The 13059-nt window shown below is 40.7% G+C and overlaps 1 protein-coding gene across 2 annotated transcripts in view; it reads left to right on the top strand.

Moving 5' to 3' along the window:
* The first annotated feature begins 703 nt into the window (after positions 1-703).
* cped1 (cadherin-like and PC-esterase domain containing 1) overlaps positions 704-13059 on the top strand; it is an 88070-nt gene continuing 75714 nt past the window's right edge. For both annotated transcript variants that reach the window (XM_036563820.1, XM_036563819.1), the window contains exon 1: positions 704-1662. In XM_036563820.1, the coding sequence (XP_036419713.1) occupies positions 1447-1662 (216 nt within the window). In that variant the 5' untranslated portion in view covers positions 704-1446. The remainder of the gene's footprint in view (positions 1663-13059) is intronic.

The following is a 13059-nucleotide window of genomic DNA, read 5'->3' as shown; positions in this document are numbered from 1 at the left end:
AGCTAAGGTTTGGCTAAGGCCAGGTTTGCCTATGATGGCATCAGCTCGCTTGCGAAGATCACTATAAGATGGCAAAATTATCCTATCAATGTCCCACATAGTTGCCACTGTCTGCCTTATTTATACAATGATTATGCTTTTTGCATATTATTGGCTGCATTATTAGACTGTTGAGGTGTCTGAATAGATACTAAGTAAACTGAATGGGTCAAAAAGTGTTGTGTAAACAGATTAGTTGCTTAAAACCGTGCTCTTTGCTGGAGAAACCTTTTGGATCTGTCCATGCTCCAGCCCACCCCAGAGGCACTGGATGGAGCTCAATTACTCCAAAGAGCCCAGTTCCACTGCTTCACTGCTCCACAGCCCAAAGCTAGGGGGCTTTACGCCACTTGGCATTGGGCATGGTGACCTAAGGCTCATGTGCGGCTGCTCCAGAACATCCCATTCTACTGGCTTTTCCATGGAAATTGTACAGACTGTGTGCGACTGAGCAACTGTGTCGGCTTTACAGTAGCTGAACTGACTGAATAAGATGGAGTGTCTGGATACTTTTGCACATATAGTGCCCTTTAAATCCAACAATCAGTAAGTTCCTGGTGTTTGTGCTGTTTTTTATTCTTTACTACTTTGTTCTACTGTTTTCCAGCAGTGAGTTGCCCCAGTGCATCATCATTCAAACCTGAACTCAAGCTTCAGTCCGCTGCTTTCCAGCCTTTTAACAGTAAAGGCAGTATTTATTCCTCCCCCAAGGACCCTGAGAGCAGTAGCTGTGGCAGCAGTCAGTCCAGAGAGGAAGTTACTGTTGACTTTTCTCTCACTCACACACGCACACATGCCTCTTTCTCTCTGGACTAACGCGGGCCAGGTGGCCATCCCCGCTCAGCTGAACCCTCCTGCTATCCTGGCTCTATTAAAACGCTTCTTCCAGGCCTGCGGTGCGGTGTTGTTTACCAGGCGCTCTCGCTTTGACCCGTGACTTTTATTTTCTCCTGTGGGCTGGAGACAAGTCTCCTGCCAGTGAGCGAAGAGAGAGAGAGAGAAGGAGGGGAGGAGTAGCGGTCTCAGTCATGAGCTCCCTCTCGGGGAGTGTTTTTCATCAGCGGTGGCGCTCAGCTCGGAGAAGAAAGAGCGTTTTTAACCCCAAACTTTTCCCTCCCCGTCATTCCACACGCGCCGAGCCGAGCGCGCTGGCTGCGCTGGGACGCCTCCGAGAGCGTAAACGCCCCGCCCCGCTTTTCCAGCGTCTCCAGCAAAGTTGAGTCTGGAGGTCTTCAGGCAAGTGTGATTCGCTTTTGAACAAAAAAGCTTCTCTCTGGAAACGTGTACTGGCTTATTTCCCCGTGTCGCTGCCTCAGAGGGCTGCTGGATTAGGAGGCGAATCCTCACCGTCCCCGATGGTGCCGTGCTGCGGCTGTGAGTTTAAAGGGCGCTTCTCTAAACGCGGGGATGCTGCTGCTCCGGCCAGGCTGGATGCTCCGGCGTAGGAGCTGCACGGCTCCGGCGCTTCTGCTGGCTTTAGCCGCGGTCGTCTTCTACCACACCTCCACGGTGGAGCGGTCACAGGTCAGAGACGCTCAACGGGGCCAAAGGAACAAGTCTGTGATGCACAGGAGGGACGGCGTGCTGCCCCTGGAGCCAGAGCAACTTCGCTCTCTGCTGGAAGTAAGTGTGGACTTCAGCTTCAGTGAGAAGTTCGTCCAAAGCATCCTAGTCAGCTCGTTGGGAGGTGGAAGCTAAAGTGACCTGGTGATGAAGTTCTGTTATATCAGAGAAATCAGGACACAAGAAGAAGTAAAAACGTAAACAGCTCCTTAAAGTACACTCTTAGCAAAAAGGGTTCTATGTAGTACCAGAAGGGTTCTTTGGCCTTTAACAATAGTGGAACCCTTTTCAAAAAGTTTCTGTATAGAACCATCTACAGCACATTCTCCATCAATCTGAAGAACACTTTCACGATGCAAAGAGCCCTTCAATCATGCAAAGGGTTCTTTGAGCGTTTGTGGTTCTATACAGACTAAAGAACCCTTGAAGAACCATCTTTTTTAAGAGTATACACTTTTTAAAGAGGTGCTTCATCGTAAATGTTCTTTAGTAAAGATACAGGACCATAAACACTCAGAGAACCCTTTAATGCTTAAATCGTTCTTTGTATGGTGAAAGGGTTCTTCAGATTCATGGAGAATGTGTTGTTAATGGTTTTATGTAACACCAAAAAAGGCTCTGCTATTGTGACAAGCTTGACATTGTAACCATACCAGAACCCTTTTTGGTGCTATATACAACACATTCTCTATCAATCTGAAGAGCCATTTCACCATGCAAAGAACCTTAAGCAGAATCCATGATTCCAAATAGCCCCGTTGCCTTTACTAAAGAACCCTTGAAGAACCATCTTTTTTAAGAGTGAGCCTGTTGCGATGCCTTTAGAGCTGCAGTGGACGTTCTGTCAATATCAGTTTGTTAGGTTAAAGTTAGGTCAGGCGCTGTTCTTCTCTTTTTGGGGTCACTTTGGCTCTGTTCTCTCCTTGGGATACTTTTGGCCTAATAAAAGACTAACTGTGGAAAGTGAGAGGTGTGAACAACAGAACAACATTAAAAGGGCACTAAAAATGGATTAAAATGGAACAGAGAAAAAATATACATCTTTCCTCACAGATGCCTCAAAGCTATGGTAGATGGAAAGGTGTGACCATTTGAAAATACTCAATTTGACCAAATCAGTACTTAAGAACATAGAACTGACCAAACCTAACTGCTTAGCCACGTTCTCCAGTCATCTTACTTCACTAAAGTGAGTGGCGCACGACAGTTTGTCCTAATCCTGGTCCTGAAGGCCCACTGGCCTAAACATTGTAGTACCCTCATATACAGCCATGTGCAGATTACAAGTTTTGTTGGTTATCTAAGTGAAAATAAGTACATCTACAGAGAATATACTTCTGCACATTGTAATGCACACAGACTGTTTATTTGCTGCATTTAACCTAAGTTCAAATGTAGTCTGTGCAAACGTTATGGTGAACATACATGGTAACTTTACAGACAAAGAAAAAAACATACTTTACTTTTAATGTAAGTCAATGGAACCAGACTTTTTTCCAAGTAATTTTAGGTATCGTCTTTTAGTCCATTCATCATGAAATTCACAAACAATGTTAAAGGTAACAGGTTTTCTTCTGACAACAGCAATAATGAAAAAAACAAATAACTAGAACTTGTGCACTAAAATCTACAAAACATGTTTGTTTGTTCCTGTAGACAATTTGCAGTTTTCACTTAGAAAATCAGCAAAACGTGATTTGACTGGGGTGTTAAAACTTTTGAATACGACTGTAACTGCTTGAAGACTGACACCAACTGATTAAACAAGTGTTGTGCTTCTGCATGATTGGAATGAAAACCTGCAGCCACACAGACCCTTTGTGAATAAGATTGATGACCCCTGTTTTAGTGCTTTCCCTGCTTCAACACATCCACGTCTACTCATCTACAACTACTAAGGTGATGTCTCTTATGGTCTTGTGGAGACCTTCATGAGCTGAATCAGGTGTGTTGGGATGGAAAGAGCTGAAAACGGTGGGCCTCAGTGGCCTCCAGGACCATGCTTGGGAAACACTGGGGTAGAAAATGAACATACATCTGTTTCAGTAACTCTGTAGACTTCAGTTTTAATGGAGTGAACTGTCACTTATCATGGCTTCACACATGTGTTTTTAATAGGGCAGAACAAAGGAAAAGCTCTGAGTCTAGGCCCATTCTGACAGCATCCAAACTTACACTACGCTGCAAAAAAAGATTAGCAAGTCAAATGTATCTAATATTTCTCATTATGAGACATATAAGATTATTCTACCTATTTTTATACATTTTTACTTGTTTTAAGTACTTTTGTCTTATGAAAGTGTCTTATTCTATTGGCAGATCATTTTACTTGTGTTGAGAAATAATAAAGATTTTGCTCATTTCAGGTGCTTAAAATAATGTAAAAAGACACCATAATAAGATAAAATTACTTAAAATAAGTACAAAATGTCTAGAAATAAGTCATATAATCTTACAGTATTCTTCCAACAATCTCATAATAAGGAATATTGGACATGTTGACTACATTTAAGATGTTTTCACTTGCTAAGGGATCATTTTTTGCAGTGCAAAATCCATGAAATGAATCCTGAGATATACATCATCCTCAGTCTATTTTGTCTGCTGCCCCTATTTCAAGTGCTTGTTAAATATAGTCGGCGAGTATTGTTTATTTCAGACTAGTGTCTTTGTGGGGGTATTTGCGGAGGAAAAGCTGAAGCCTGGCTGGCAATTGGCTAAGAGGTGGCGTGGAGGAGGGGTTATTTACGAGTGCACACATGCTTCTGCTCAGTGCTGACATGACAGACACCTGCACCACTGCATTATCGGCATGGGGTGGGAGAAAATGGTGAAAGATGTCGAGAATAAAAAACCTAAGACATCCCAGATGCCCCATTACAAGTTATTTATGCTTGGGTTTAGTCCAAAGGGAGAGTGGATGTGTGTTAATGTGTGTGTGCTGGGAGAGGTGGGAGCAAAAGGTCGAGAAGTAAGGTGAGAAAAGGAGGGGGCAGGGAGTGAGGGAACGGGAAACACAGAGTTAGAGAAGATGGAGCGAGAGAGGTGCAGGGGCTTAAGTTCATATTGTGGCAGTGTGCCTCTGATAATCCCCATGCTAACTAACTCTAAGCAGGAAGTGTGTGTGGCGTGGAGTGTGACAGCTGTGTCCCTGATCTGCTGTGAGGCCTCCCTGTGTGTGTGTGTGTGTGTGTGTGTGTGTGTGTGTGCACTCAAATAGAGTTGTCTGTCAGTGTTATTTCACATGTAGGGCTGTTTCTGTCATGGTTGTGATGTCATACCATTCAAAAAGGAATCAAATCACCTGACATATCAATCATTTATGTCGTTTTATTTACAACAGTTAATTTAGTCCTTAAGATCCAATTTTGTAAGGGGAATTCCACAGATTTTTCTAAATTTCTGCATAATTGTGTGGTAGAGATGTAAACAGTGTCATTCGGAGTGGTTTGATGTGAAACGGTTCATTGTAGAGAAACGTACCGACTTTGATCTCTTTACAGTGGTGGTGATAGGAACCAGATATCAGTAGTCTCTATCAACAGCACTCATATAGCCATTTTATTTACCATTCAAAACCTACATGTGTTTTCTGAGTTTCTGTCTTCTGAGCTCTGAGTTGGTGGTAAAACAGCGGTAAATCTGGAAAGAAAGTTTTTTTGGGACTGTTTTGCCTTATGAAACTCTCTATGTACCTCTATGTAGTTTTACACCTTCTCTGTACTTAAAGTACACTTTATAGAAATGACATTATCAGCATACAGGTTAAGTAGAATTTTTGAAATATTTACGTCTTTCATAATTTCTTAGTATTTGGTATTTGGTCCCAGTTTTGCTTTAATGACGACGTGCGCTCGAGGACTGGACTCCACAAGTTTGTGCAAAAGCTTCTGATGAACAGAGCAAATTCACCTGAGAGTCATCAGAATACAAGCGTCAGTGGACGAGACAGTACACAAAAAATGGGATCTCTGGCTTTAACATGGTCAATATCACACATTTACTTTACCCTAAATAGTGACCTAAAATAATGCAGTATCTTGAATATTTCGTCTGCATTTTACTTGCCATAACTTTCCTTTATTTATTTATTTATTTTTTTCAAACTTCTAAAACATTTTCAGGTTAAAATGAAAATAACCGTATTTTCATTGTCATCACAGACTTTTGGACCCCATTGTAGAGTAAATATTATAAATTGCACACTTAAAAATGGGCTTTTTAGAAAAAAAAAAAAAGGTTGTATATAGAACCTTGAACACTCAGGGAGCTCTTTAGATGATTAAAGGGTTCTTTGCATCATGAAAGCGTTCTTCCAATTAACGGAGAATGTGCTGTAGATGGTTCAATATAGAACCTGTTTGAAAAGGGTTCTATATAGCACCAAAAAGGGTTCTTCTGTTGTTACAAGCTTAACATTGTAATAATAGAATAACCATTTTTAGTGCTAAATAGAACCTTTTCAAACAGGTTCAATATAAAACCGTATACAACAGATTCTCCATCATTTTGAAGACGCCTTGCATCTTCATGATGCAAAGAACCCTTTAATCATGAAAAGGGTTCTTCAACCATCCTTTTTAAGAGTGTAAACGCCAAAAGGTATTTTTCAACTTTTAAGTCAACAAGAGGTTCTTAGATGAAAAATAATATACTTTAATTTAACAGTCTTTTTTTTTTGTTTTCTCTGCCTCGAGTTTTGATCACCATGCTTATACCACTATAACTTTATTTTCAATGTTATACATCTTTTTCAGTGATTTTCGAATCTCCTACAGCTCTGTTCACCACATTTACAATTTCTTTTTTTTCTTTTTTTTTTATTGTACTGCATATTCTTTTACACCTTTTAATGCCCTACTAATTACTTGACACATGTGGGGATGTACAGGACTGGCATACTAGAATCAATTTATACAATTATCTGCAACTAAAATATATGAATTGTGTTGAAAACATTGATTTTAAACCTTTGAACAGTAGTGGACAGTTTACAGCAGTCAGCTGTGAGGATTTTACAGTCAAACTGACAAAATGACAGCAATGTCAAGGTCTTTACGCGTGTAACACCTGTGTTCTTAGGAATTTAAAGTGCCCGTGTGTGTGTGTGTGTCAGGGCATCCAGGCTGAGGTCAGATGTCATGAGTTTGTCTCGGCAGATTTAGGCTGTGTGCTTGTCTCATGCCTGTTAAGTTTGTTTGCTGCTCCACAGCAACAAGCAGTTGAACAGAGTCAATGACTGAGTTGCGCTGTTTTGTGGATCACCATAATAAGCAGATATGTGTTGCTCTAGAACATTACAGGAACTCCATTTAGTCTGACAGCACATGACTGTGTGCATGTGTGAGTGTTAAAGCTTTCTCTCTTGACATCTTAATGTTCGTTGCTACAGGAGAGTGAATGGGGAAGTTTGTGCTTTGTTACATAATGAGTCAGCTTAGTGACTGGGCTTCGGGCTGAGGCCCTTCTGACTCTCTTCCAAAATCGTTACAGCTCCATTCACACTGTCTCCAGAGCCTGTCTCATAGCTAGCCCAGGCACACATGCATTTGTTTTCATACAGTGTCAGGATGTATAGTTCCATGAGCTCCATATATATTATATATAGAGTCATATGCACATGTTTGAACATCCAGGGACATCATGTCTTCTTCTGTGAGTTTATTAGCTGGTTTCAAAGCAGAAATCCGATTACTGTCTCACTCTTGTAGACCGGGAGTTTCCCATTATCTGATTACTCAAGTGCATGTAAACGCGTTGAACGGATTACTAACAAAATCTGATTTTCTGCAGTTATCAGATTATTAAGTGCCTGTAAACGTACTCATAGTTACTTCTCCTATGGAGTTGCCATCATGGATAGAAAATCCAGTAGTGTTTCAGTTCTGGGTGAATGATGGATGCTTCACAGCATGAGCTCAGTGGCTTAAGTGTGTAGGCTGCGTGTAAGAATGTACTGGCTCTCTGACATGATTGAGGGCACTGAAATGGCCTGCGTGATGCTGACCATTTCAGCACTTCAGCTGTGTGCTGAGACATGAAGTATATATAGCGAGTGAATGTATTGTACTGTTTTACAAGGCCTTGCCATGTAGTGTACATGTATGTCTGTATGTGTGTGTATGTGTGTGTGTGTGTGTGTGTGTGTGTGTGTGTGTGTGTGTGAGAGAAAGAGAGAGAGAGAAAGAGAGAGGGACAGAGGGACAGAGAATGGTTTATGTTGGTAAGATATGGTGAGAGTATTTTTAACTTGGGCCTCTCTGCCGCCATGTTAGACCTTTGAACCTAATCCATGGAGCCAGTGGTAACAGAACTCCACATCCTGGGAGACAGACACAGAGAGAGAGAGACAGAGTGAGAGAGAGTGCACTGAATGGAAGGGGAAGAAGAGAGAGGGATGGGGAGAAAGAGAGAGAGAGGGTGAGTGAAGAAAGCTTGAATAAAATGTGGAGTTGTTGCCAAATTTGCCGCCAGTTACCAAGTAAAGCGCCCACTTAGCATGGACAAACAGGCTCCGAGTTTGTCAGTGAATACCAACAACCTCCCCCCATCCCACCCCCACCCCTGCCCCCCGTCTCTCCCCCCATCTCTGTCTCTGTCCCTCTCTCCTTCTGTCTGTCTCTCTCAGACGTTCTCACAGTTGCTGGTTAAAGCTTTTTCTGTGAACCTCTAACATCAACAGTCTTGGAAGAATGAAAAAACTTGAAAAAAGATGAGGCATTTTCAATTCCTTTAAAGGAACAGTCTAATGTAAAATCAAATGTACATGATTTTTCACTTACACCAAATGCGGTCGATCAGCCAAGACATGTTTGGTGTAAAAGTTTTGCTTCTTTAGTTTAGAGCTGGAGCAAAAAGACACCCAAAACAAGCCCAAAACTTCTCTCAACCTGCTCAAGCCACATCCAGGTCTTCACTGAGGTCAATGTGGTTTAGAACACAGTATAACTGTGATATCTTATTACTAAAGATGGAGCAGCTGTTTAACTATCTTTAAATAACCAAAAAGAATCACTTCTTTCCTGAGCACAATTTGGCATTATTTTGCGCAAGATGACCAAAGACAAAGCTGAAGGAAATTCACAACACAGATGTTGTAACGATTATGAATTCGAGGACCATGTTTTCTGCACAATATAAGCCCCAACAGTATAAGTTTGAACCTGAACATACGCATGAAGAGATGCATCAGTTGGATGCTGGATGTACCAGTGACTTCCGGGACCCACCTCTTAACACGAAGGTGAAGTCATTTTAGCATCATTCGTCCATTGATGGGACCATTTTGACCAGACATTGCTATAGTGAGGCTGACAAGCAGCTATTCTCCTACATTGTATATAGGTCATTATTTTTTTCAGTAGCGAACTTTATTTTCTTTCCATGATCAACTTTATTACTTACCTGGCTTGCAAAGCTTGCTAAGCTATTGCACCAAAAAGGGTTCTTCTATTGTAACAAGCCTGATATCGTAACAGTAAAAGAACCCTTTTACTGGGCTATATAGAAGCATTTTCAAAAAGGTTCTATATAGAACCATCTACAGCACATTCTCCACCAATCTGAAGAACCCTTTCATGATGTAAAAAACCCTTGGAAAACCACCATTTTGAAAATGAAAAATGAAAAAAAGCGTTGTTTTGTGCTTTACTGTAGAGTTGGTGAAAATTTGCAATGGTACATGACCATGTACCATGACAGTGTAAATGTAGCCATGGAGCTTTAGTGGTCACATATATTTATTTTTGGTGGAAGAACGGCACAAGGATGCAAGAACTCGTTCCTGTATTACAACATGAAGTACATTTGGTAACATTTTCATGAGCGTTGAAGGACTTTTTTTGTGGTCACGTATCCTAGTTTCCAGCTGAGGTGGACTAGACCCCCCCCCACAACCCCTAACACCTTACACCCCTATTCCACACTCTCTATAACTACATAATACACCTATTCGTTTAATAGTAGTTACTAAACAATGCATGATAGTAATGGAATAATGAGCCTTCAGGGCCCAAATCCTACATGTATGTCAATTTTTCCACTTATAAAATTTTGTACCAAAATGTACCAAAAATGCTCATAATTTGTTTGTACACTATTTCCAACCTCTCTCCCTTAGACTTAAACAGGCTGTTTTTGTTACTGTGCTTTTAAGGCTAATATATGTAAACGAGCTCTGTTCTGATTGGCTGTCCTGTGTTGTGCATCATTCAAAAAGCACTCAGAGCTGAAACACTCCTTAGACTCTCCTACCCCAACAGCAGTCTGTAGGACAGCTGTTACACCTCAATTCTACACAATTCTGTGCAATTCCACACCAGTCATACCACAGAAAATGCATTTCAGCTGCAGTTCAACTAATATAAACATCTACCATTAGCTCAGCAGCTCAGAAATTGAGCCCAAGTCTTAATGGACTTGCAGCAAAGAAAGGATGCCAGGTGTCTAGTTCAAGCAGATAGGTAGGTTTAAAAGTCTGAGCTCCTGAGGACATTTAAATTTTGAATGTTTTAAGTGTCCATGTAATATTTTGAGTGTCTGCATTTTACTGTTGAAGTTTTTGCATATTTTGAATAAACAATGTCCAGTTTGGGTGTTATAGCACAACATTAATTAAAAATAAAATAAAAACCTTTCTCTGGCCCACAGATTTGATGAAATTTTTAATATGGCCCTCTTACTGGTTGAGTTTGACACCCCTGCCTTAGAAGATGAACATTAATGGGTGGGATTCAAAACAGGCTGTTTTAGCAGCTTAGTTTGCATATATGGATTGTATGGACTGGACAGTGAATGGTAACTTGAACAATGTTTACACGTTACTTCAAACTACTTTATTTCATGATGCAAAGGAATTCGTTTTCCATATATTAATAACAGAATAAGAAGCCTGCAATTCAAGTGGGCTCAGTCATGTTTACAGTACCTGTTCACAGTGCACACAGACATGAGATGTGTACCTCTAAGTGTCCATTTTATCCTCTCTGTGATTCTAAACTAGGCATTGTGATGCTGCCACTTTGAGAGAGATGCTTTTTCATGCAGGATAAATAGAGTCCTGAAAGGTCTATAATTAACATGTTATTCCACCCTAAAACATTTTAGACTGGACAGCATGCTTTGAAGCCTTATCAGAGTCTTTCAGTGATTACGTTCCTTTGGCATCCTGAACGCGGCTGAAGTGAGGAAGGAGGAGTGTGTGTTTATCATAATGGTTTTCTTAGATTTGGAGAGGGCCTGGTTTAACCCCTTAAAATTCCAGGCTTATTATTCAGTAACTACAGGGACTTCAGTGCAAACCGACTGAGCTATTCTTATGTTATAGAAGTGTGTAACAAAACTTTGGGCCCACCAGTGGGCCCTGGCCATTTAGGAGGTTAAAAGAACCAAAGGCAAACCCCAGTGGACGTGTGAGACATTCCAAGTATACTGCACTGACCTTGATCTGGTGGCCTAATGTGTTCTGTGTGCGCCTTTTCTGTTGGGGTGGTTAGAATTGTCTCTGTGCATGTGTTCTCCCCAATGTCATATGAACTGTAAGAAGCTCTGTTGCCCCAGGGGTTGTGACCCTTTAGGGACAGGACATGAGGTGGGCTTTTAAAGATAGTTGGATTATTTATAGCTGAGTACGGTGTGGAATTTCGTACCACACGTAGCAAATGCTGTTACCACTCACAGGCACGCACACCAATCTTAGACCAGTCCTGGCTGGGGAGACTGGACACTGGAGTCATCAAAGTCTCGCAATGTCATTCCTGTTATCTTTTTACACATAGGAAAAGCTTGTCCAGTCTAACTTGTACAATATTGTATTTGTGACCTTGAATTAATCTGTAAAAAATGTGAAGTCTGCTCAACTTAAAATGATATAGTAACTGATTACATGGCTTTTCTTGAGTTAATTCAACTTGAAGACACAACTTGAGTTCACCCAATTCAAACTTCTTAGTTGAGTCAAAAATTCTTCCAGCTACTGTTTCTAGGTCTGGATCTCAGTTAGATAAACAAAACTGAATATATGTTTTTTTTTTTTTACCCAATTTCCTCCCTCTATCACACAGTCCCATCTGGCACATTTTCATCTTGGTCAGAGATTCAATTCATAAAAAGCCATGCAATCAGTTACTATATCATTTTACATTGACCTGACCTCTCATTTCTAACAGTGTAAGTAATAGTGCTGACAAAAGTGCAATATGCCTTAAAGCAGGGGTGCACAACTCTGGTCGTGGGGGGCTGGTGTCCAGCACAGTTTGGAGGTTTTCCTGCTCAAACACCCCCAGTTAACCTGCCAATTAACAGATGAGTGTGATCAGGTGTGTTCGAGCAGGTAAATCACCAAACTGTGCTGGAGTTGTGCACCCCTGTCTTAAGGGAATAATTCCATGTTTTCCTTGCCATCAATCATTATAAGACTGAATCCCTTCTGTATGTTTTTACATACACCCACACCCACACACACCCACACACACACATATATGTAATATATGTATGTATATGTATGTATGTATGTATATATATATATATATATATATATATATATATATATATATATATATAATTACAGTTTGCAATCTGGATTATTACATCAGATTTGAAACTACTTGCCACTTTATTTTTGCTACTTACCAAAGCTGATATGCCATTTAGCTCTTTAGCTTCTCTTTGTCTCTATGACTCAGTATCTCTGCATTATATGTTCTGGCTGAAAATTTTTTGGCTCCATTTCCAAAAAAGTGTCATAATATGTCTGTAGATCAGGTCTGATTGTGAACACTCCCTCTAACAGCCCCTACGCTGTTAACACCGCAGCGCTTTTGGGAAATCCAGTCTGACAGTTTAGATAAGGAGCCACTGATTGTTACATCTCTGTCTGCTCTCTCCATCTCCCTGTTACTCTCTTCCTCTGTTTTTCCCTCTATTTCTCTTTTGCTATTACTCTTTTTTGCCTTTCTCTTTTTGCCCTTTTTCTCTCTATCACTCCCGCTCTGTTTCTCTCCTCTTCACTCTGTTACTACTTACTCTCTTTCCTATTACTCTATCCCTCTCTTTCTGCATATTTCTCTATTCCAGTTTTTTCCCTCTAATTATCTTTGTTTCTCTTTCACTGTCTTTTTTCTCTCTTTATCTTTCTCCCCTTTCTTTCTCCTTCCTACTGTCTTGCTCTTTCCTCCCTCTCTGTTTCTCTTTATTACTCTCTCTCTCTCTCTCTCTTTCTCTCTCTCTTTCATCCCCTTTTTTTCTTTTCCACTCTTTCCTTTCTCTCTCCCCCCTTTTTTCCTTTTTCTACAGTCTCTCTCCCTTCTCTCTATTTCTCTCTCCCTCTCCATCTGTCTCTCTCCCTCTTTTTGTTTTTTTTTCTCTCTACTACTCTTTCACTCTATTTTCCTTTCTCTCTATGACTCATTCTCTTTGTTTTTCTTTCTCTGTATTACTCTCTCTCCTTCTCTCTCTTCC

Source organism: Colossoma macropomum, unplaced genomic scaffold (assembly GCF_904425465.1).
Source record: "Colossoma macropomum unplaced genomic scaffold, Colossoma_macropomum, whole genome shotgun sequence".
NCBI classification, from domain to species: Eukaryota; Metazoa; Chordata; class Actinopteri; order Characiformes; family Serrasalmidae; genus Colossoma; species Colossoma macropomum.
The sequence above is the reverse complement of the archived record's forward strand: the minus strand, read 5'-3'. Positions and strand labels throughout refer to the sequence as shown.